General features: G+C 41.0%; 1 protein-coding gene across 9 annotated transcripts in view; it reads right to left on the bottom strand.

Annotated features, from left to right (window-relative positions):
- The window catches only part of DYM (dymeclin), a 165,312-nt gene that overhangs the window by 19,980 nt on the left and 120,216 nt on the right, over nt 1-25,116 (bottom strand). For 8 of the 9 annotated variants that reach the window (XM_083402821.1, XM_083402823.1, XM_083402817.1 and 5 more), the window contains 2 exons: nt 19,415-19,597; nt 14,118-14,231 (listed from right to left, as the gene is read on the bottom strand). In XM_083402821.1, coding sequence (XP_083258947.1) covers nt 14,118-14,231; nt 19,415-19,597 — 297 coding nt within the window. Of the gene's footprint in view, nt 1-9,106; nt 11,494-14,117; nt 14,232-19,374; nt 19,598-25,116 lie in introns of those variants that run through there. The other variant, XM_083402825.1, reaches the window with a different exon arrangement.

The following is a 25,116-nucleotide window of genomic DNA, read 5'->3' as shown; positions in this document are numbered from 1 at the left end:
AGACAGAGGATGAGATTCTTAAACTACCCACTGAGTCATCGCTAATAAACAAGAGAAAACAACTACAACATGGCTGTAAAGTATATTGATTTTTGGATCATATCACATACCAGATGAAAACTAATTAAGGGTGGGTTTTTTCCGCAAAATTTGGGGAATTCATGTGAGCTGGCATTATGAAAATGATGATACAAGCTAAATTTTGAACCCCTAATACTACTATTAGTTACATTAAGGAAGAAGCTAGAAGTTGTTCCTGTAAGCAGTTGGCAAAACACACAAAATTGACAAAAAAAGTTATTTAAAAAAACAGATGGGGAGATTGGGTTAACATGTTTGGGATTTATTAATAATGGAGAAGTTAATGCAATAAATTAGGATTCAGCATGGAAATAGGGAGAAGTCAAATAAAGACAAAACTCCAGCTCTCTCCAGGTGTTACTCATATGAAAAAGATCCACATCACATGGCAATGGGCCCACCCATTTCGCCCTGCCCTCAAAGTTGCCCCTGCTGCCACCATCTTGTGGCAAATGTTCTTCAGTGGACAAGTACTCTATGCATGGAGGCTCCTCAGACATTTAGGGGTCTAAACTGCACATTTGTAAGTGTATGCTTCAAAGATCTTAGGTATATATACAGGTCATGCAGCACCTATTCCAACAGTCTCATGTCCATGCTGTGCTTTAAGACAATAAAAGATGCACATCTTTTAATCCAGGCATTTGGAAATATAACTCTCATGAGCAACTCCTGCCACATTATAAATGGTGCAGATCTGCATAAAATTAGGCTGGCTGCAAATTTATACATGTGTGTGCTCCTGAAGAAGACCACTCTCTTTATGTATTTAGTACTACGAAACAGTTCCCAAACAGAAAATATTGTGTATGGAATTGGACATTCATGCATAGGATTCATTACAAATGGGTTTATACTCTTTATACTCTTCACCTTGGCTGTCTGATACCCGATGCCCGTTTAAATTTGTTGATCTTATATATTTTTTTTTAACTGTAATTTTATGTTGTGAACCTCCTTGAGATCTATGGGTCAATGGCAGTCTGCAAATGTAACAAATAATAATCACCATCACCTCAGCTAATACCATTTTTATAAAAGCAGTGATTTTTAGAAAATTCGAGACTCATGTTTGCAAATCTTTTTTAAAATGAATTTCACAATTAATTATATCCATTTTTACATGGATATCCTAGTGGTCATGACCAGGTCTACGCCTGCTTTAGGTTAGCAGTGCTGCAGAATCAGGGGCGTCCAGACTGTTTACTGGATCCCTTGTAAAACAGCATTATAAAATTCAGCGTAACTGAGAATATCTGTAGGCTAAAAAGCAACCACGGATCTCTTTCCCCCCCACTCTCCAAATGATGAAAATGACAATGGTTACTGAATGTACATTTCCCAACAACCTGTGTCCCTGTCAGAGCGACAAATGCCTCTTTGAGAGACCAGGTGTCCCTGGGCATCACCTAGTAGCAGACATTCCAGCAGGCTACCTGAATGATTTCCCTCTCACCTGGTCATTACAAGAACTTTAAGAACCTGTGTGTGAGCTTGTTTTCTTTTATTCCTCCCTCCACATCCTTTTGTCTCTGTGTGTCATGTCTTTTAAAATGTAAAGCTGAGGGCACGGATTGTCCTACCACTGATTTTTGTAAGCCACTGAAAGCTTCTTTGGCTGAAGAGTGAGGTAAAAATTATTAAATCAATCACACAGCTACAACAAATTGTCTCGCCTCACCCCACAAACATATAAACAAGACTGCCTGCTTTAAAATAGTGTGCAGTCATCCTCCCCTTGCCCCCAATAACCCTCTATGTGCATAATCTGATCTATAGCGACAAAATTTTGTTTAGACTGTTAAACAGAGTGTATTAGCAGGTGAAAGATTTTCAGCTTTGAAGAAGAAATATGTAAGAAAGAAAGAAAGGATTCCCAGTTTCAGGGATGAAACTGTTGGGGACATGGAATTATCAATTGGTTTGTATCATGAGAATATAGATATTCAAACAAATGTCCTGAATCTTTACAATCTAAACAGAACAGGTTTTCTTTTCAGACGATGTCAGAAAGAAACTTAGAGCAAGACTAAGCCAGCTAATGTACTCTTGCAGTTTCTGAAGCTAGCAATAAACCAGATTTCGTCAGTGAGGTTTGGCAATACGAGGAATCCTGTAACCAATTTCATTTCCTGATAAATGAATGGTCCACTGGGGAAAGTCAGCCAGAGAGTTTTGGAACTGCTGAGGGCTCAGACTTGCTGAAGGACTCCTTGAAGGAGCCAGACTGTCTATTGCTTATCACTGCTGAGCCAAAGAGTACCATGCAAAACACTGCAACTGCCAGACTCCATTTAGAGCTCTTACTGAAGGACAATGCAATAGCACTTCACACACGTGTGGTAGCTCTTTAAGAATACAAAGAGGATGTAGCACACTTCCTATAGTGTTGTTCTAAGTCAATGCCCTGGAAATGCATGACTGTATAAAACAACACTCTTAGCTGGCTTTATTGCTCATTATTCATTTAAAAAAATAAGCCCCGTATTTTGGGAGCAGGTTCTGAGATGGTACATTTGGATATATGTTTTGCTAGAGAAAAGAGGTCCAAAGTTATCGATTTTGAAGCAACAGATAACTGGATTGCTTGGTAGGTTGCTGCTTTAATTCCAAAATCCACAAAGATTCTCAAACAACAAAACCTCACCTTCAAAAACAATAATTGATATATCAGTTTCTGTATGTATGTATATGAGCCTGATGACCCCAGAAAAGGAGAAGATATAAAGTAAAAACAAATAACTTCCCTTAAAATTCAGGTCCTTCATAACACAAGTACATTTGGGCTTCGTAGGCTAGATTACTAGCTGAATCTGCAGTCAATTAGCTGCACCCTCAAGTTAGAAAAATTCCCAAATTCCCAAGTATAAACTGTTCTACTTATAAAAAGGCACATCCAATAAAACTGTGTGCACGATTCATATAGAACACATTTTTCCCAGCATTTTTGGTTATTCCACCAGCCATGTAACAAATATAATTGGGTGTAACTATTTAGGAGTAAGAGCAACAGAAGAATACTGCTGGCTCCCACCACTTGGTTTAACTGGTGTGTCGGTTTACACACGAATTCATGTTTCATTTCTGATGTACTTAGTCCATAGCGCTGAACTGATATATGAGAATTGGCATGGCAGTTCCAGATCTACAGCATTTGGTCAACAGCAAGTAGCCAAGACAGATGTCCTAGAAATTTTATAAGCAGGTTATGACGGTGTTATCAATCACTTGTTGTAAAAGCCTGGAATTTGGTAGTCGAGGTATGCAGTCTCTGAGCATGCATGTTCCCCTTTTAGCTATCATGGCTAGCAGCCACAGAGAGACCTACCCACCTTGTATTCAACCACAACTCTTTTAAAACGCATTGCTGCTACCTGCCACCACAATTAATTGCGTACTAAGGTTTCGCTCCTTCCTCCTGGGCCGTGTTCAGAAAGTGGTGGTGGGGGATGAGTGTTCAGACCCCTGGGCCCTCACTTGTGGGGTGCCTCAGGGTTCCGTCCTCTCCCCCATGCTTTTTAACATCTATATGAAGCCGCTGGGAGAGATCATCAGGGGGTTTGGACTGGGTGTCCATCAATATGCAGATGATACCCAGCTCTACCTCTCTTTCAAATCAGAACCAGTGAAGGCGGTGAAGGTCCTGTGTGAGTGCCTGGAGGCGGTTGGAGGATGGATGGCGGCTAATGGATTGAAGTTGAATCCTGACAAGACAGAAGTACTGTTTTTGGGGGACAGGCGGCGGGCTGGTGTGGAGGACTCCCTGGTCCTGAATAGGGTAACTGTGCCCCTGAAGGACCAGGTGCGCAGCCTGGGAGTCATTTTGGACTCACAGCTGTCCATGGAGGCACAGGTCAATTCTGTATCCAGGGCAGCTGTCTACCAACTCCACCTGGTACGCAGGCTGAGACCCTACCTGCCTGCGGACTGTCTCGCCAGAGTGGTGCATGCTCTGGTTATCTCCCGCTTGGACTACTGCAATGCGCTCTACGTGGGGCTACCTTTGAAGGTGACTCGGAAACTACAACTAATCCAGAATGCGGCAGCTAGACTGGTGACTGGGGGCGGCCGCCGAGACCACATAACACCGGTCTTGAAAGATCTACACTGGCTCCCAGTACGTTTCCGAGCACAATTCAAAGTGTTGGTGCTGACCTTTAAAACCCTAAACGGCCTCGGCCCAGTATACCTGAAGGAGCGTCTCCACCCCCATCGTTCTGCCCGGACACTGAGGTCCAGCTCCGAGGGCCTCCTGGCGGTTCCCTCATTGCGAGAAGCAAAGCTACAGGGAACCAGGCAGAGGGCCTTCTCGGTAGTGGCGCCCGCCCTGTGGAACGCCCTCCCAGCAGATGTCAAAGCGATAAATAACTACCTGACATTCAGAAGACATCTTAAGGCAGCCCTGTTCAGGGAGGTTTTTAATCTGTGATATTTTACTGTATTTTTTGTTTCTATGGAAGTCGCCCAGAGTGGCTGGGGAAACCCAGCCAGATGGGCGGGGTACAAATAATAAATTATTATTATTATTATTATTACTATGTTGATGGCACATTATGCAAAGTCCTTATTTATCTTAAACTGCTGCTTATCAGTTTCTTTCAACGGTTTTCTCCATTTCCCTCCCATATTTTTTTCTGCATTCTGACCTACAAAAACAACAAAGAACCCCATGGCACTTTATAAACACATATATTGCAGCTTAAGCTCTTGTAAGCCAAATACTTTTCATTAGATGTGACAAAACTAAGGCCAAAACGTCATCTTTAAGGTGCTTTGGCTGCAAAGAATTGACATGGTTACCCCTCTCAAAACTACTTCACAACCTTCTTTTCTCTCTCTCCTAAGGTAAAACGGACCCAACTATTTAAGTCTTTCTTTTTAAGAAAGATGGTCTTGCTTCAAGATCAAACTCCTGTACCCTGAAAACAATTAGTGGTAGCTCATAACCTTTAAGAGCTGCCGTTCTTTGAAATGCTAAGCAATGACGCCTCACATTCTTGGACACTGGACAGGAACAGGGTTGAAGATCTATTTACTCTTGGTCTACAAAGAAAATGTTTTATGGAGGGGGCTCCTTGCCTTGCAAGTTGGAAAGCCAGATAATTGTATTCCACTGGAGAACTCTGTGGCATGCTTACAGTAAAAACCTGATATTATCTCAAGGAGTTTCAGTGGCAGAAATTCAAGTGCGTCTTGCTAATGCACATTTTCCTGTGTTGCAATCGTGAAGTGATGTTTGCACTCCTTTTCAGTGGGAGAGCCAGAAAAGCATTAGGGCATTTTATAGCTTTAATGCCAAAATGGCATGCAGAATAAAATTGCTCCTTCTTTCTTGCATAGGTCAGCAATGCTAGTAAGTTCTTCTCCTACCGAGATGTCCCCCCCCCCCGACATCGCCTTACCATAAGACAAATCCCACAGTGGGCCCTTCAACCAAACGGAGGTAGAAATGCTATTTTAAACTCTGGAACTAACTGACAGCTACAGTATAAAAGCAAACCTCAGGTGCTTGGGTTCTCATGTTTAGCCATATTTGAAAAATGAATTTCCTACAGCCCTTCTACGGATTCTACCCCTTCCGTGAAGTCTACATTAATATATGTTGATTTTCAGACTCAGACGATACCTGGGGTGAGGTGGAGTGCATGTCCTCCTTTTCAAATTTTGAGAGTAATATATAAATAAGGTTGCAGTTACAACATGAATGAGCTCTCTTTGGGAGAGTCACACAGAGGTTGTGGATGCCATGATAAACACCACTGCTGCAACATCAAGCAATCCTTTGACCAATATTGTATTTTAACGTAACCAAGACCTTATGTGGAAAAAGGACTTATCTTCATAAGAACAAAATAAACCGATCCTTGGAATGAGAAACAATTAAGTACCGTATTTTTCGCTCTATAACACACACCCGACCATAACACGCACATAGTTTTTAGAGGAGGAAAACAAGGAAAAAAATATTCTAAACGAAACAGTGGATGTATGATTTTTGTGGTTCATGCTGTGGCCACAGACATGTGATCTGACGGTGAGTTTGGAGTAGCCCAATGCAAAAATCCTGAGGATCCATGCTTTGTAACCACGATTTTGCACCACTGCGGCCCCAGGCAACAGTGGGTGCGTGATTTTTTTGGTGCAAGCTGTAGCCATGGGCATGCTATGTGATCTGATGGTGAATTTGGGGTGACCCAGTGCAAAAATCCTGAGGATCCATGTGGATCCGTGCTTTGTAACCATGTTTTAAGTGGGGAGGGAAGGAAAAGCACTCAAGGGACAAGGAGCACGCGTGGGGTGGGTGGAGAAGGATGCTGTTAATAATGCAGAAGAGGGGTATAAGAGGAGAAGGCTCCTCTCCTCTCCCGCTTTCCTCCTTTAAAGGCTCTGCTTCTCTCCCTCCTCCCCGGCTCGCTGAAAGAAACAGCTCCGGACTCGTGTAAGCGGCTCCTCTCCTCTCCCGCTTTGCTCCTTTAAAGCATGCAGGCTCTCTGTCCCTCTCTCCTCCCCACTCAGCGGCTCTTCTCCCGCTTTGTTGTTTCAAAGTGAGCCATGGAGGAGGGAAGGAAGGGGAACCATGGATCCTCTGCTCACGACTGCAGCAGATCCCCCCGCCATCCATAGGCATTCGCTCCATAACACGCACAGACATTTCCCCTTACTTTCTAGGAGGAAAAAAGTGAGTGTTATGGTGCAAAAAATACGGTAATTCCTTTCAGAGGTTTACTGGAGAAGGTATTTTACTGGGTGTGTTGGTGGCATTTAAAAATTTCAAGAAAATTTTTACACAAGGCTATTATTTTAGTCTATGAACGTTCTATAACAACTAGCCAATGTATGGTTACTTTAGTTTGTTTTTTTTAAGTTCAGATTTCAGCATTGTGGATTGCTGCATAGAAATAATGTTTAATAATGTGTTCTCTGAACCAACAACTTCATATCAACATATGAAGCTACTTTGTACAGGATGAGGCCCCCAGTCCATCTACTGCAATATTGTCTACTCCAGGACTGGGGAGCCATTGTTCTTCTGAGGGAAAGTGCATGGAGGACAGTGGGTGAGGCCAAAGTCGTGAATGGCTGGGGCCAAAGCATGCACACACTGTTGTGTTTCCATTCCTCCCACCCTCTGACAAGTTTTTCTCCATACTGCACAGTGAGAAAGGGACTCCTCTTTCTCACCTTGCAGCTTGGGAAGACAGCTGGTGGGGCTGGCTCAGTGGAGTGCTCAGGTCTTGCTTCACTAGCTCAAGTCCCTTCACTTCTTCAGTAGCAGCATGGAAGGGGACTGGGATGGCAAACCATTGGCTACTGGGGAGGCAAAGCAGAACCCCTGACTGGCTTCTGTACTGGCTGCTGAGGAAGTGGCTGCTCTCAACATGAGATTTAAGCACGAAAGTTATGGTGCTGATGATTGCTTTGTGGTGGACAGAACAGTTTCCAGGGTGGTAAAGGTGAACTTCTCAATAGGAATTCAAATTCATTCTCAACAGCAACGGCTCTTAAGGAATCTTCCTCTCAGAATGTTTGTTTGAAGAATTCCAGAGGTAAAGATTCAGAGTTAGATTTTAGGGGCAAATGCCCACCAAATAGTGCCTTGGATGCCACTTTTGTTGCAGTTCCAGCTGAGGTGTCCAATCCAGTGCTTTTCTATGCTCTGTTGGACCATTTTTGGTTTATGTGCACAGGACTCCAGTAATAATAATAATAATAATAATAATAATAATAATAATAATTTTTTATTTATACCCCGCCCTTCCCGGTTCAGGAAACCGGGCTCAGGGCAGCTAACAACAAATTTAAAACACTTAATTGAGGCTACAAAAAAAGCATAAAATACGGTGTAGCAGGAACCCCCCCCATCATTCAGTTTGTACAGACTTCACACACACTCACACTCACACACTACATACGCTACACTTCTGTTATAAATTCATAGAAAATCAACCATACATCAGATTTGCACTGTTCCACTTTTATTTTACTCCATGAAGGAAGGACTACAAAATGGGGAAGGTTTGATACAGGCCACCATAATTCCTTGAGCATAGCAGCACATCCACAGGAGCCCTGCCCAGTTGCTATGCCAACCCTGATGGTCTCAGACAGAAAACCATCAACCCTGCATACACGAGTGGATTCAACATGGACTATAACAAAAGAACAGTGATTGGATTCCCCCTCAGGGGGCAGGAAACTGCAACTACCTTTTGTCTTCAGAAAATGACTCATGAGGGAGGGAAAGAGGGGAACCAGCCAGGTGACAGGACACTCAGGTTACCACCACAACTCCTCCCTCAACCCCTCCTTTCTGTAATGTATGCATGATGTTTCTGGGGGTGGGCTTGACCTAGAGAAGGGGAATTTCAAAAGTTTTTATAAGGTCTTGCACACCATTGTTCTGGGTCTTTCCTCTCTCCTGCGAGTGAGGGGAACACCCTGCTGCAACAGTACAATAAAGGCCAAGCCTACAGGCTGCTGATTTGCTCCAATTTACTCTGGTTGGTGTCTTTACTTTTTGTCCAAGGGAGCCCTCGGATTTTTCCGGTAACAACGGTATAAAGCGTAAATAACAATAAAATCAAAAATCAATTTATGATGCAATTGGTGCCTTGCTTCTCTTGTCACCTGCCCATTTTATTTACTTCACAGAACTTACATACTGCTTGATTTTAAGAAAACAACAACCCCAAAGCAGCTTGAGAGAGCCAAGCATCACCCACTGAGAAGCCGTAGCTCCTAATAAAATATCTGTGTCCCAATGAACTAATTTTCCTGATGGCATCAATTTGACGGTTACTTTCTCAGAAAATTCTCTCTTGGAGCTGGCATGACTCCTGTATCTTGGGATCATGAATTTGTTAGTTGTCACTATAATGCTACTTCCATTTGCTATTCATCTCTTTAGCACATCAAAGAAATGGTTTCTTATAAAATACAGGTACACTTTGAAGCCATCAAGCAGGAAAACCAGGCTGTGCATACGCGCGCGCACACACACACACACACACACACAGATCAGCATTTTGGATTGCTGGAGACAAAAAGAATCTGCAAAGGAATGGGCTAGAAAAGCACCATTCCTCCACCAGCCCTGGCTTTTGGCCCTATTTGTAAAGAGCAGGCTTTAGTGCTCTGTTAAGCAGAACAAATTTCAATAAATACTACATACTTCATGCCATGCTGGCAAGGGGCAACGTAAGAACATACTGGCAAGCATGTTAGAGACATGAAAGAGAAAAGGAAGGAGTAAAAAACTAGGCAACACACTGCGAAATAAAACTGGGAAATTCAACAGAGGAAAACCATTTGTAAAATAAATGTTTTCTCTTCAAATGGCTTACCAGCGGGAAGTTTCCTTCAAAAGCATTTAAATGTGATCTCTTAAATGTTGCTCATTCTATGAACTCAAATGTCAGCTTCCAGTTAATAACGTCTGGCATTCAGAACAGGTTTTCCCACTTAAAAAAAAAAAAAGTGCAGCTATCTTCTGGCTAACTTCCCTGAAAACCCTGAGATAACTTCCAGACTCCAGACACAGTCTCACTCCTCTCAGGCTCTTAATCCTCAAACTACAGATAATTTCACCCAAAGGGAGGGAGGGGGGGGGGGAAAGACTGTGAACTTGGGGCTGGGGGTGGGGTAGACACTGAAGTCAATTTTCAGTTATCACTCTGATCTTTAAATTACTCTTAATAATAATCTTCTGCAATAAAACAAGGAGCCTGTATTGTGGGCTGCCTGTCTGCAAAGGAGACAGCTCTATCTCTGAATGCCGCGGCTTCCACCTCAAGACCCAGGCGCATTAGCTTCATTTATCTCCTTCCACAGGGTGAGGGAGAAATCCAAGGCCTGGTTATTTCAACACCTGCTACTTTATCTCCCAGCTTCTTCTGGAATCTTCTAAGAAGGCTAATTACCCAGTTTGGACTTTCCCTACCCTGCGTAGCGCATGGCCAGGAGCAGACACTTTAAAGCAACAGCTAATTATAATCACGCTTATCTTGAGCAGCAGTCAGGTGAAGATGCGAAGGGAGTTTCCAGTTCTCAAACACTTGACTGTCAAACAAGTCCACCCTCTTACTCCCCAATGTGTGCCATGATGGGTTCACTTTGACACCAGATTCCTTCGACAGAACGCCACAACGGTTTGACTGGATCCAAACCAAGAGTTCACCTACTAGCCTAGCACTAAACCCACTAGCCTGGCATCTCATCTTCCTCTATGTAGCCTGGGGCCTGCCTACTCCACAAAGCGTATGACAAACACACATTACATGTGCTCATTGGGAAAGCAAACAAACATCTGACAAATGTATTTAGTTACATCTGCAGTATAAATGCACTCTTCTCAATTATCCAAACAGCAGCAAATCCTTGTTATCTTAATTCACAGTGTGTTTCCGTGTGGGAGGATAGTCTGTTTTTCTGAACTGCCAATTGTTGAAGGATTCTGTTCATTTTGATGCAATGTTTTGTGGTCCTTGATGAGATTCCGCAGAACATACACATAGAGATATTGGGGATCAGCTCTCTATCTAACTTTTTAGGAATAGGCCAGTGAGCACAATTCTAGATTCATGTTGGGATATAATGATGGCTCCATCTCCAAAAATGTCAAGTGGAAAATCAAGTTAACCTTTTAGGAGGCCTTCTGTTCTTATAATTGGGTTTCTAACACAGTTCTGCCTTTAGATCTGAGGGTTTTATTTTGTTATTTTTATTCTGTAAAATGACCCACATAGTTTCTGAAGGACTTTTTATTCAAATTTGAGAAGGAAAAAAACTTGTTCTTTTCAGGGGTGACAGGAAGTAAAACAGCATTGGGGAACCTCAGGCCCACAGGTCTACTGAGACCTACCAGGCCTTTCCATTTGTCCCATGTGTAGTTTTCACTAAGCCACATCCACCTGCACATCATCTGATATCAGGTGCAGGGCCATATTATATATGATGATAGGTACAGTTTGGTGCCTTTTGAATTTAGAACCCTTTTCCTGAGTTGTACCAAACCACGTTTTGTGCAGAATAGACCCACTGAAACTGATGGAGCTAAGTTAGTCATGTCCATTAAGCTCAAGTGGTATTCAATGAAGTTTTACTCAAGAGCAGACCCAGGAAAAATAATAAGCATGGCTATGTTAGATGAATGCATTGCAGTGGGTCTGCTCTGAGTAAAGCTCAGTTGAACAACATACAAAGGCTCTATGCTGAGTATGACAATCATGGGATACAACACTCTGTCACCAAATTTAAGACACACCCAATTACAGCTGGAGTTAGAAGTGCATTTAGAGTGTGCACTTGAGTCTTCACTTCTTGGCGTTACTCAAATTCAAGCCCAGCTGCAAGGCGAGAAAGGACGAATCTGGGAGTATATCCTAAAATATGCTCCTAAAGGTAAAGGGACCCCTGACCATTAGGTCCAGTCGTGACCGACTCTGGGGTTGCAGCGCTCATCTCGCTTTATTGGCCGAGGGAGCCAGCGTACAGCTTCCGGGTCATGTGGCCAGCATGACTAAGCCGCTTCTGGCAAACCAGAGCAGCGCACGGAAACGCCGTTTACCTTCCCGCCGGTGCGGTTCCTATTTATCTACTTGCACTTTGAGGTGCTTTTGAATTGCTAGGTTGGCAGGAGCAGGGACTGAGCAACGGGAGCTCACCCCGTCACGGGGATTCAAACCGCCGACCTTCTGATTGGCAAGTCCTAGGCTCTGTGGTTTAACCCACAGCACCACCCGCGTCCCAAAATATGCTCCTAATGCTTCCTTTAATGTTGAATAACCTGGTAGCAGGTGAATAACTGGTGAGTCTCAGTGCTGTCAAAATGGACAGTGGGGGAGTATTACATTTTAAATCTAAGTATCCACCTCTGAAGTAAAAGGTAGCAAGCTCCAAAAGTGCTTGCGTACCTTTCTTTCGAAAGTGTGGTATAAAGGTTCCCTATCCCAAAAACCTAAAGTAAAGAGTTCTTGCTACAAAGTGCTGCAACCTTAAAGGACTAGATAGCTTACATACCGGAAAGCAGAAGGAAATTGGAGACAGTGTAGAAGTGATGGGGCCACAAATTTTAACTAGAACTATGGGATCAGAGGTGGGCCATGGGATTATTTTATTTAATAAATTTTTTATACCACTTGGTTGTAATAAACCTCTAAGTGGTTTACAAGAATTATTGAGCGATTAAGAAACACCCCTCATTTACCTGGGAAGCCAGTTCACAGTCTCAGGCCACTGGACATCCACACACTGGTCCAATGGATGAGTAGAATGCATTTGTGCAAAATCCAATTTAGAATGTCTCAAACAATGTGACAGATCTCCTAGAGAAAACTGACCACAGAATCTGGATCAACCATATTGACATGGATACACCTTGTTGAAAAATGCCAGGGGCACAGAAGGAAGGCACGTTCTCATTTCCTCACCAAGTGTAGGGGAAGGAGTGAACTATTTGGTCCGGGCTGCTATTTTACATTCCAGTGTGTTTTTAATTTATTTGAGTTCGTTTCCATGCCTCTGAGCTTCAAAACAGGGGAGGGCAAAATGTATATAAATACAACCCACCAATTGCTGAAGAGGGCAGAGACCATCCTAGCTGTCTCTTAGTGCAGACCCAGGTCATCGAGCCCGAACTTCCACAAGAGCGGTCCACCATGAACCACCATTGGCAGGACTGGCAGCAACAGCAGCAGATATGTCCTATGCTTATAATATTTTATTCTCTTGCTAATTATGCTGTTTTAAATGTGCATTTAAAAAATGACTTCCTTTAGTAATGTTTTCTTTTGAAAGGTTTAAGATAAAACTTTTTTTGTTAACTTTGATGCATTAAATGTGCATTCTGTAGTTTACCTCCTTTGTAACGTTTTATTTTGAAATATTTAAAATTATATTTTAGTTTCCTGTTATTTTGTTGGCCTAACTGTATACTTTAATGTTTGACTTTCTTTAGTAATTTTTATTCTGGATTGTTCTATTTGATGTTTTAATGTGTTGTAAACTGCTTTGATGTATTTTTTCTTAAATATATAAAGTGGCATAGGAATGAAATGAGCAAATAAAAAAATAAAATAATAAACTATATAAAGTGGTACCCTGGTTTTAGAACAGCTTAGTTTATGAAGCACTTGGAAATAGAACGCTGCAAACCCAGAAGCAGGTGTTCCGGTTTGTGAACTTTGCCTTGGAAGCAGAACATGTTCCGCTTCCTGTTGAGTCTCGTTGGCTGTTGTGTCCTGAGCACCCACACAACACAGAGGTGATTTTTGGAGCTTTTGTTTTTGCTATTTTTTGTGGTTTTGTTTGTGTGGCTTTTTCGGGTTTTTTACTGTGACTTGTTCTTCATTTTATGGGACTGACTGGTGAGTGTGGCTTGTGACTTTGTTTTTGTGACTTGTTTTTGTGCCTGTGTGGAACACAATTCAGCTACTGATTGATTGTGTGACTGCAGAAATGGATAAAAGTCCCCCATCCAAACAATGACTATCATCAGTGCATGTAAGAAATATTTATATTTTAAATTTTTATCATCTACAATACTGTCTTATTTTTTCTACAGTATAGTACACTGATTACTGCTTTCATTTTATGAATCAATGGTCTTGTTAGATAGTAAAATTCATGTTAAATTACTGTTTTAGGGGTTGTTTTTAAAAGCCTGGAACAGATTAATCCGTTTTGCATTACTTTCTATGGGAAAACATGCCTTGGTTTTAGAACACTTTGGTTTTGGAACAGACCTCCGGAACGAATTAAGTTTGGGAACCAAGGTACCACTGTAGTCACAAGACATCTCTAGTAGCAACATGTGCATATAATTCATTAGGGTTCTTGAAGAAGCATACGGTCACAGAAATGATAATTTCTATACCAATGTTATACAGCCATTCATTCTTTTTCACAGCATGCTTGCGCATTCCGTTATAGATTAATAATCCATACAAACACTGGAACTCTAACCTAAAGAAAGAAAACAATCCTTAAAGTGCTGCTTTGTGGCATGCTACACATTGACTGGTTTTGTTAGCACTCACCCTGAGCCTGTCTTTGGGCAGAGCAACAGCTCCTTGCTTGATGATTTCCAGAACTCTCTCTACAGACAGCTCAGCCCCAGCCTGCTCAATTCTGGAGCTAAAGAAGCTGATCACCTGGAATGGAACAGGGAAATATATATTATGTATACACACACACATACACTTCTGTCTGTAAATAAGTGGAAGCACAGGTTAATTAAACAATGTCAGGGTATCTGTCAACTAGATTTTTTTTTTTAAGGATATAGAAACCTACCCAGCTGATTTATGGCAGTGAGTCATTTCCTAATTGAGATTCTTCAACTGGTAGGTATAAATGCTAGATTAAAAACAGTATTTAGCATTTGTATTCCAGGTAATTTAAGCACTATTATTTCCACATCTTCAGCTTGTTCCTATACACTATGACCATGATCCAAGAATGTACATATGCATACTTCAGCAATACTGCATAGCAGCTAAAAGACCGCAAAGTTCAGTGAATTTTTGGCTTTTTTTGACTACTCTAGCAGGAACAAAGTTTCCTAAGAAAACAGGAAATCGCAGGAGTAATGATTGCTTTGGGTTTTTATTTAATCTTCATGATAATTCTCAGAACCATGAAGACCACATTGGCTAGTTTATCTTACACACCAAGGCCTATACGATAATGTTTCGTAATATCACATAAAGGAAGGTAGATCTAGAAATGCCACTGACACATCTCTAAACATGCAATCTTGAGAAGTTAGGTAGACCTATCTTAAGAAGAGAAACAATGCCCATGTCATTGAAGGCAGTTAACATTCCTTTGATAATCGAAGCCAAGGACTAGGAAATGGTTTACTGCATGGCAATAATGTTCTTGGGATGCTTTTGCAATGCAGAGCTAGGCACCCAACTGAAGCTGTTAAGCCTAATTAGGCCCTTACAACCTATTAGTAAAACAAAAGAGAGCTGATGGTTTGATTACTCCAGGATTCAAATGAGACATACTGTTGCTGCAGGCAAGCACAGACATTGCTTCTCTTATAAGTAGGGAGACCTGCCAGGCTTGCAAAGACGACTTTTCAGAATATGCTTAAAGTAGAAAGTGAACAAAATTCAACAGAAAAGCATCCCTTCCTGTAATGAAATAACTACTCTGCTGATCCTAATTACCGTCGACTGCAAATCCTAAGCAAAAATCTTGTAAAGGTTTTAATTACCACAAACCTTAACCTTAGCAGATCTACCCTTTTGGTAGACCTGTGAGCCAGTACTTCTGTTCTGAGCATCCTCAGAGCTGTTTCCTTGAAGGCCACACCTCCAACAAATTCAAAGCACATAGGTGGATGAGGCCACCTCGTTTCTTTTCACCACCTCCATTCTCTTTCTTCCCCCTACCTCTCTCCTTCCCATTTAGAGTGCTTAAAGCATTTCCCATACATTATCATAGTAATCCAACAACACATTTGAAAGGTATATCAGTTTATCCTCATACTGTGGTGAGAGGGATGCTGAGTCAGAGAGCAGCTTGCCTAAAACCACCTACTGAGTTTATGGCAAATGTAAGATTTGAACAGTGGACTTTTCATTCATCAGTGCTATACAAGCTCTCACTATTATCATCTTTTTGGTGGCAGGTAAAAGTGATGTTTATTAGTGCACTACCAAAGTTTCCTGTGGCTGTTTTGGGGTTGTTTTGTTCTGTTTTTAATGGTAGAACGTAGCTGCGTTTAAGTTTTAAATGTCTTGGAAGTTTCTTAGAATAATAAATAAAAATAACAATACAAGCCCATGAAAAAGAAGGTAGAGGGTAGACCCACATACACAGATTTTGCAGTGTTCAGTGTATCGGTCATGGGAAAGCTACTCTCTAATGGTATCGGATGCTCAGGAATCGAAGTAACTCCTTATTTTAATGCAACAAGTCTTATTAAGTCCTCATAAATTAACAAATCTGTGTTTACAGTAAGTTAACATCTTGCCTACAAAGATATCCTTAAGAGCCAACAGCCAGCAACTGCGGCAAACAGCTGTAGTCATTCTTAACTTGTTTGATTTTCCCCCACTTTTTGAAATGCTTTTCAAGTTCCTTATAAGAATTACCCTACTTGCAGGAAGATCCTCAATACAACAAAAATAATAAGTAACCAACTTTGTGTAACATTTAGGATATCAGTACACCATTAACAATTACCAGTAAAAAAGCGCATATTGCATCCCTCAAAATGGGAATCCATTTACTTCTGGAACAGGCTTGAGCAGTAAATGAAAACAGAAATCATTCTATTCCTGGTTGCTAAGTGAACCATATGTTTTCTATCTGCACAAAATCAGAGTTGTAGCTCAGTCCCACAAATCCAGGCAGAATTATTCTTATATTATGCAAATAATGTACCAATACCCAAGTTTCTGAATATGAGAAGCACAGCATACCTCATTTGTGTAGGTATTTTTTCTCTGTACCAGCCAGACTTCCAGGGACAGTTATAGGGTAATGCACAATCCTCCAGCTGCCCTCTTTTACAGCATCAGGGGATACTGACATCCACTTCAATTAGAGAAAAGTGATAGCTCAGACGGTAGAGCATGAGACTCTTAATCTCAAGGTCTTGGGTTCAAGCCCCATTTTGGGCAAAAAGATTCCTGCCCTGCAGGAGGTTGGACTAGATGATCCTTGCGGTCCCTTCCAACTCTACAATTCTATGATTCTATAACAGTAAATGTTTTATAGGATGTATGGGAAAGCAGAACAGCTGATGTTCTGGCTTTTTCTTAATTGTTTTAAAGTTATATATTCTGCAACTCTGGTATGATTATTTTAATACACACACGCACACACACACACACACACACACACACTCACACACTTATTTTGATGTAAAACACGCCTGTAGATGGAAAGGCTGGTGGAAAATATCTTAAATAAATATGTTTGAAAAGATTGGAATGGCTTTTGTTTCTTTTTTTAAACAGAAATGTCTGGCAAAATATTTCTATAAAATCAGTTTATCAAATAATGGCTGTAATGACATTTGACAGACTGCCTTACTGAAATATTTTTGCTAGACAGTTATTAATAAATTGTGATTTCCAGTGTTTAGTGTAGATCCAGCCTTTTCCAGTTATTGTTATATTTTTGGTTGGCTCTCAGATTCTGATTTTTTGAGGGCTTTCAGACTTTTTTTTGGCATGTGTTATACAAGTTATCTGACGTTTTTTGCACAAATAAGAATGGATATATTTGTTCCAATAAACCGATGATAATATACCATCATTGCAACTGATGATGATTATTTTCCTATATAGGCTTTGATTGGGGGATTGGATAAAGCATTAGTGATTCATTGGCTGATAATGTTTTAATTAGACATTTTTTAGCTTTTTAAAATATGCTGTTTCAGGTGCCCCTTTTTGGCAGAGAATGCAATGTATAACTGATTAAAACAAGCAAATAAATAAATAAATCTCTCCTGCAGTAATCAGAGTGCCTGCTCTGCCACCTCCTGTCTTGTCTGGTGTCTCTGCAAGAGGAAAAGCAGATATTCTTACCACAGCAGCCTTCAAGAAAAGTATGATATAATTAAAAACCTCCCTTTTCATCGCAGCTGCTGTTCTGTGCCACCTGATAGTTCCACAAGGGTTCATGAGAATAGAAGTAGAAGTACAGTATAAAAAAACAAAGGCATCGTAAAACATTTTTTAAACTTTAGTGTTGAACTGTTGAACAGCTGAACTGATCAATTGAGAAACACAATGGTTCACCATAGGACTATCTAAATGGGAAGGTCGGGTGGAAGGCTAATAAATTTCATTGCCATCACTCCTTCTGTACACTTTCCAGGAGGGACAGCTGGCAACCTGCAGGGGACAAGTTTGGTTCTGAGGCTCCCAGTTGCTTATTTCTAACCTACAGTCAAACTAAACATGACACTGCGTTATCTCTAACTGCAGATCTGTAATAAAAGCTGTGGAAGGACCCTCTAAATTCAATGTGCACTACAGCACATATTATTTTTTTTTTAAACAAAACAACCTCTCCCTCTTTTCCTGATGGGTATCACTCCCCATGCTGCTGTTTGGCCCTCAGATGAAAAACTTACAGGTACTATCCTACCTCCAGTGTCCTTATCAGATTCAGGCTTACATGGAGTTCATCTATTAGGGATTATATTTTGCATAGCATTGCCAGTCCAGTTTGATAAGCTGCTTTGTCACTTTCTCAGCTGCTCAGCTGTTTGCACCTTGTGCATCTTAGTAATTAATTCTGGCATGCCACTAGGTCCCTGAACTTTGTCACAAAGAGCTCAGATCTTATACAGTGGTACCTCGGGTTAAGAACTTAATTCGTTCCGGAGGTCCGTTCTTAACCTGAAACTGTTCTTAACCTGAGGTACCACTTTAGCTAATGGGGCCTCCTGCCGCCGCCCGATTTCTGTTCTCATCCTGAAGCAAAGTTCTTAACCTGAGGTACTATTTCTGGGTTAGCGGAGTCTGTAACCTGAAGCGTCTGTAACCTGAAGCGTCTGTAACCCGAGGTACCACTGTAAATGTTTCTCTGGACAGATCTAAGAGCTCTGGATCTCTAAAAAATAAATTCTTGTAATCGCACATCTGTCTAGTGGCAAAATCTGTGTGCTATGCTTTACTACCATAGTATAGGTAGCATCAGACAGAGAGATGAGACAGCAGGGGTAACTATTGCCTTGGCTACCTGGTCCTCATAACAAGTATGTATGACCTTGAATCTGAAGCATATTTGAATCTGAATCTGAATAGCATATTTTCTTCTCCCCTCTCCAACTTTTTGTGGGTGGTTGGATATAATGCTGCAGGCATTTATCTGTTTTTTAAAATTTCTGTACAATTCCCACAGGATTTAGATGCTTTATACATAAATGACCACTTCCCCCCTGTGTGTATGATGTGAGAACCACATGCATCTGCGCAAAAATGAAATAAAAATACAAATCGCTTTCCACAATGAATGTAACAATTGTAAAAGCAAAATCCACATCTACAAAAAGCAGGAGTTTAAGAACCTAGCAGTTCGAAAGCACGTCAAAGTGCAAGTAGATAAATGGGTACCGCTCCGGCGGGAAGGTAAATGGCGTTTCCGTGCACTGCTCTGGTTCGCCAGAGGCGGCTTAGCCATGCTGGCCACATGACCCAGAAGCTGTACGCCGGCTCCCTCGGCCAGTAAAGCGAGATGAGCGCCGCAACCCCAGAGTAGTCCACGACTGGACCTAATGGTCAGGGGTCCCCTTTACCTTTACCTTTTACTATAAAGGGCATTGTAGAAGATCAGTTCGTAAGAGTTTATTTTTACTTACCAGATCTATATTCTGCATTACGTCCTGGAAAGAGGGGTGAGTTCGAAATTGCTCAAAGAGATCCCGCTTATAAAGCAGTGCATATACTAAGTTAGGGTTATGATGTAGTGAGTTTGTCAAGCAAGAGTTGATTATCTCTAACATCATTCGAATGACTTCTTCAATCACGTTCAGGTCCTGTGCCTATAAGAAACAAGTAGATGTCTATTAGGCAGAATAGAAAAAAAACATTATCCAGGCACGGTTTCCAATGGTGATTATCCACAGGCAAACAGACTGTATTTAATCTCGTAGATTCTAACTAAGTAGTGGCACCTTTTAGCAGACCAATTTACATTGATGTAATTAGCACCTTTACTTATTTTCCATGCTTTATTCTGTGGGTCTAATATGGCAATACATCTCAGCCCAACTAGTCTATCCGGCAGCAGTGCTGAAAATTTTCCATTTCAAAAGGTGGATCTTCATACTTCAATGAAGTGTATTATTTTACCATTAAAAAAGAAAAAAATCACTATGCTCTGTCATGAATAACTTTAGTGCCAGCTAGGGCAGACAGTATTGTCTGGGTTCCAGGAAACTCTGTGGCTCCTGGGAAGCTTATCAGTGTTCCTCAGTGATAAGATCAGTAAGGGCAGACAAACTAAAATGGTCAGAAGCAGCTTGATAAAAGTACATGTTATTATTTTATGTAAACCACTGTAGGGATCTTTCTGGGTCAAAGTTGAGGAGAAATATCAAATAAATATCTGGATAAGAATAGTCTAGACATGCTGATCCCCAATCTTGTAGCCCATCATCATCATCATCCCACTCTTCTTCATTCAAAGATCAAAGGGTGGTTCACAACATAAAAATACAAAAATGAGAACACAACATATATTTTAAAACAAGAACAAAAACAAACCAATACCCAGCTACCTCCCACAAACACAAACACACTTTAAAGGCCTTAGTATGTTTAATCCAACAAAGGCCTGGTTACAGAGAAATGTTTTCACCTAGTACCTAAAGAAATGTAATGAAGGCATGGAGAGAGCATTCAACAAATGGGGAGCCACCACAGAAAAGGCCCATTCTCATGTTGCCGCCCTCTGGGCCTCTGCTGGTACAGAAAACTGTTGTAGGATGACAGACAGTACCTCAGCATGCAGGCATAGAACACAGATAAAGTTATTTGTTGAACCCCCCCTCTCCCGTATCATCTGTCCCAGGCCCTGTGGGATGACATGCAAGAGACCTTTCTTTGGCTCCATGACTGTGAACTCTGCTTCTGGAAGTTCTGGTGGCAGAGACTCTGATGAGTTTCTGCTGCCAAGTAAAAACATTCCTATTTTTCGAGGCATTTGGGGTGAACCAATGAGGCCACTTTCTGCTTTCAGTATTTTCAGGCTGATCTGCTATTTTCTGTGTTTTAATAATTATTTTATGACATTCTGGAAACCATCTTCGGATCACTATAATGGCACCACTTTGGAAATTATGCGGATGGTGTAGGTGCCTCTACATTTTTAATCCCATGTATTCAAGATGACTCAAATTAAACTGAGGCTATAAGAATGTGCATGGAAATGTTGTAAGCTTTCTCAGCAGAGAGGAACAATAGGAAGTTATAAGTAAGTAATTTCCTTCTTAAATGAAAAGGTAGAGGACTTGAGGAGCCATGAATTCATGTCATTTGTGGTATGAACACCCATTCCTCAAAGCCTCCCCCCCTTGCAGAATTCTAATAAATCTTGGTCAATGGTTATTTAATAACAGGTCTGCAGGATACTCTTAACCTCAAAATGGATCATAATACCAAGTGACAGACAAAATAGAATTCTCTCAGAACACAGGAAGAACACTCTGTTTTATGGTCTTATTTACAAGGCTGAGCTATACCCCAATACAAATGCCATGAAATAACTCTCCAAGTTCTTACATGCAAAAACTTACTTGGGGTAAATTTAAACAATGGGCTTCTGGGGAAGGGGAAGGGGTTACACAAACAGAAAGTCAAAGACAGTAAGTGGATGAGCACCAGGTTGATGGACTATATGGAACTGATAGAAAAGACTGACAAAATCCGAGACCAGGGAGAAGAGACGGTGGAAGAAGATTGGGAAAATTTTTAAAACTTTATTCAGAGTAATATAGCATAATTAAGGAATGTTGGGAAATGGTGGAATGACTTTAGTAGAAATATGATAAGGATTTAAGTATAGATAAATTTTAAGATTTTGATGGTAAGATAAGGATAAAATAAATTAAGACAACTAAACGATAGAAAGCAGTGAAAGATGGAAAGGATTTGCTGATTTAATTATTAACTGGAATACAAAAATGGGAGGTGGGAGGAGGTCGAGGAAATAAGTCATTGAAAGATAAAGATATGGAAAATGGATGTCTTTTTAAATGTTTTTGCTTTTTCTTGTTGTGTTGATGTATTGTTTTTTTCTTTTATTTTTGATGTATTGTTTTTTAATTTTTTTTACTGTCTCTTTCTTTTCTTCTGTAACTATAAAACTTTTAATAAATATTATTTCAAAAAAAGAAGAAGACAGTAAGTGGATGAAAGGTGAAATACATGAAGGAAAAACTGCACTTCATTGCTCTCTATACATCAGGCACCTCTACATCTAGACATGGCGTCAGGATAGATATAAACAAGGTTATGAAAACATTTCATGTACATCACCTTGCGTAATAACTTGTGCAGCAGCTTCAAAACAATTGAAACAGATTTTTTTCCCTTTCTCTAAGACAAGACAATGGTTCAAATGAGAAATGCTTTAAAAGCTTTTTTCTCCAATGTAACAGCTGCTCTCCATGCAGAAAGATATATAATTAAACTGGTATTTTTGCACCACATAGTTTGGGCTTTTGTAACAGTTGTGAACCCCCCCCCCCAAAAAAAACTACTGAACCTTCTAACTCTGAAATAATTGAGACCAGTGCTGATAAATATCCCAAGATACTATAAATTTTTTTTAGCTGGCATCCGAGGCAATTACTGATTTTTAAGACAACAAAATAGGCCAGAAGTATGCAGGCAAGATTCTCAAAAAGAATCTTTTTCCAGATCATACCTCAACAGGGCATACACCCCAGAAGTTCACAGGCTGTTTTAGGACATATGTATATATACATACATAGGGACGCGGGTGGCGCTGTGGGTTAAAGCCTCAGCACCTAGGGCTTGCCGATTGAAAGGTCGGCGGTTCGAATCCCCGCGGTGGGGTGCGCTCCCGTTGTTCGGTCCCAGCGTCTGCCAACCTAGCAGTTCGAAAGCACTCTCGGGTGCAAGTAGATAAATAGGGACCGCTTACTAGCGGGAAGGTAAACGGCGTTTCTGTGTGTGGCTCTGGCTCGCCAGAGCAGCGTTGTCACGCTGGCCACGTGACCCAGAAGTGTCTTCGGACAGCGCTGGTCCCCGGCCTCTTTGAGTGAGATGGGCGCACAACCCTAGAGTCTGTCAAGACTGGTCCGTATGGGCAGGGGTACCTTTACCTTTATATATACATACATACATACATACAGGGATGCCAACAACATTTCCAGGGCTCCGCACGTTGTATTGAGTACACTGTACTCCTGCGTATGTACATATATTAACTTTGCCTAGCCTACCTCACAAGGTTGTTGCAAATAGAAAAAGGTGAAGAGGAGGAAAAACATACACAATCTTGAGCTGTACACTATGAGTCACAGTAGTGTGCCACAAAAACAAACTCTTGAGAGGCCAAAGCACTTATTCAGCCTTCTTGCTTTATTTCTTCAGAATTCGTGGTATTGGTCTTATCAAATCAAAGGGCAAACTCAGATTAGGCATTCACATAGCAAGAAACAGAGATGGCAAAATGTTGGCTTCTGTGACAGCTTCTAATTCTTACACACACCTTTACATTTTGAGAGCATAAAAGAGTGAAGTGTGCTTACAATTTTAACCCGGGGGAAAATGTGCTACAGCTATCAGAAATCACATCCAGATATTCTTAAACTACTTGTTCCGGAGCAGCAAGACTAATGGTTCACATCCAGTGTTCAATTTCTCGCCCAACTTCGTTTAGCAGTGCATATAATTAAAAAAATTGTGACATTCTGTTCAACTTCTAAGGAAACTTGGTCTGGTTAGTAAGTATAAGATAGTTTCCTTTATTTTGGGTTATTACGAGAGAAGCATATGTATTTTGTTTGCAGTAATTCTGGGCAGTTTCCAAGAATTTCCTGAATTTCCTGCATTTTTAACAAGAAACTAAAACCTTGCAATAAAACTGATGTGGGGGAGGAAAGAAGAAAAAGGAAGTGCGCAGAAAGCTGAATTCAGGGCCAAAGCCAACTTTTCAGTGATAAGAGCTCCGTTGTGCGTATGTAATAGATTTGTTGACACACGTACATAATGCTTCCAGACCACACTGAGCTGCCTTAAAGACAGGACATTAAAATAACCATCATCCCCTTTGAACCCATTTGTTTTGCAACTATGAGTAGGACCTGCCTCCTTAATCTGTATTAATTTTAGTGAACCATCAACACACATTCTTTCCGATTAGCCTAGAAGAGTAAGGACTAACGCCCACCAGCCAGTGCCTTTGGACAATATTGCCCCATACCAGTTCTATTTACAATGACCACATCAAAACAACTCATCAAAGGAACATCAGACTAGCCCTCCTGGATCAGACCAGAGGTTCATCTTGCCCAGCCAAGATTGTGGCCAACCAAGTATCAATGGAAGGTCCACAAGAGGGACATAATGGCAACACTCCTACACAACAGTTGCTTTCCATCAGCTGGTATACAGTGGCATTTCTGCATCCAACTACAGGTATCATGTTTCAACAGTCAAGGAAACTGAGGAGTGAGAACTAATTCTGACACAATATATTCCTCTTCACAACTGCTTTGGGAATAGTTCCCATGAAAGAATACACCTGGAAAACATTACATTGTAAGTAGACACACACACACACACACACACACACACACAAACAGACATAGAATGTTCCAGGAACGAACTGTGAGCAGGATGCTGAATTTCTGCCATCGCCTATTAGAGACCTTCCCTGGGAAATCCATGTAGATTTTCAATTCCAACATCATATTTTCCACATGGGAACGATTCTAAAACCGATTGCGTGGAAGCAAATGTTTGAAGAGGCCTTGGGATGCGAAACTATATATACATGCATATGTATATGTGTATATATCTAGGCTCCAGCATACACGAATCAGCAAGATGGCGGTGGTGATGGCAATGGTTGTGGCAGGTTTGCAGACCCCATTAAGGTTTGGCAGTACCCACTTCAAACCTCTTAGTGGCTACAAGGATTTATATACACGTCAGCTGCCAGAGCAAGTTCAACTAATGTAGGACAGGAGGACTGCACTGCAAAAAGAAAGAAAGAAAAAGACTATCCCAACTTAAATATGTACTTAAAAGATTTTTGAGTGATTAGTACTGCTGAAGGGAAATAATTCAATATGACTTGATGGAGTTCTTCTCCATGGGCAATCTCAATTTTCAACCATTTAAAAAAAGCTGAATTACAGCAGAATGCATTTTTTAAAAGATCATATGTGAATTCTTAATTCCATGTGGAGATGGAAGAATATGAGACAGCGTTCTGCAGAATACACTGAAGGCCAGTTCAATTCTCAGCAGCAATGGGATTGCGGGGGCGGGGGCATGTTTGATGTGCTTGGTACACAAGGATCAG

The sequence above is a fragment of the Podarcis tiliguerta genome (assembly GCF_965153285.1).
Source record: "Podarcis tiliguerta genome assembly, chromosome: 11".
Lineage (NCBI taxonomy): Eukaryota > Metazoa > Chordata > Lepidosauria > Squamata > Lacertidae > Podarcis > Podarcis tiliguerta.
The sequence above is the reverse complement of the archived record's forward strand: the minus strand, read 5'-3'. Positions and strand labels throughout refer to the sequence as shown.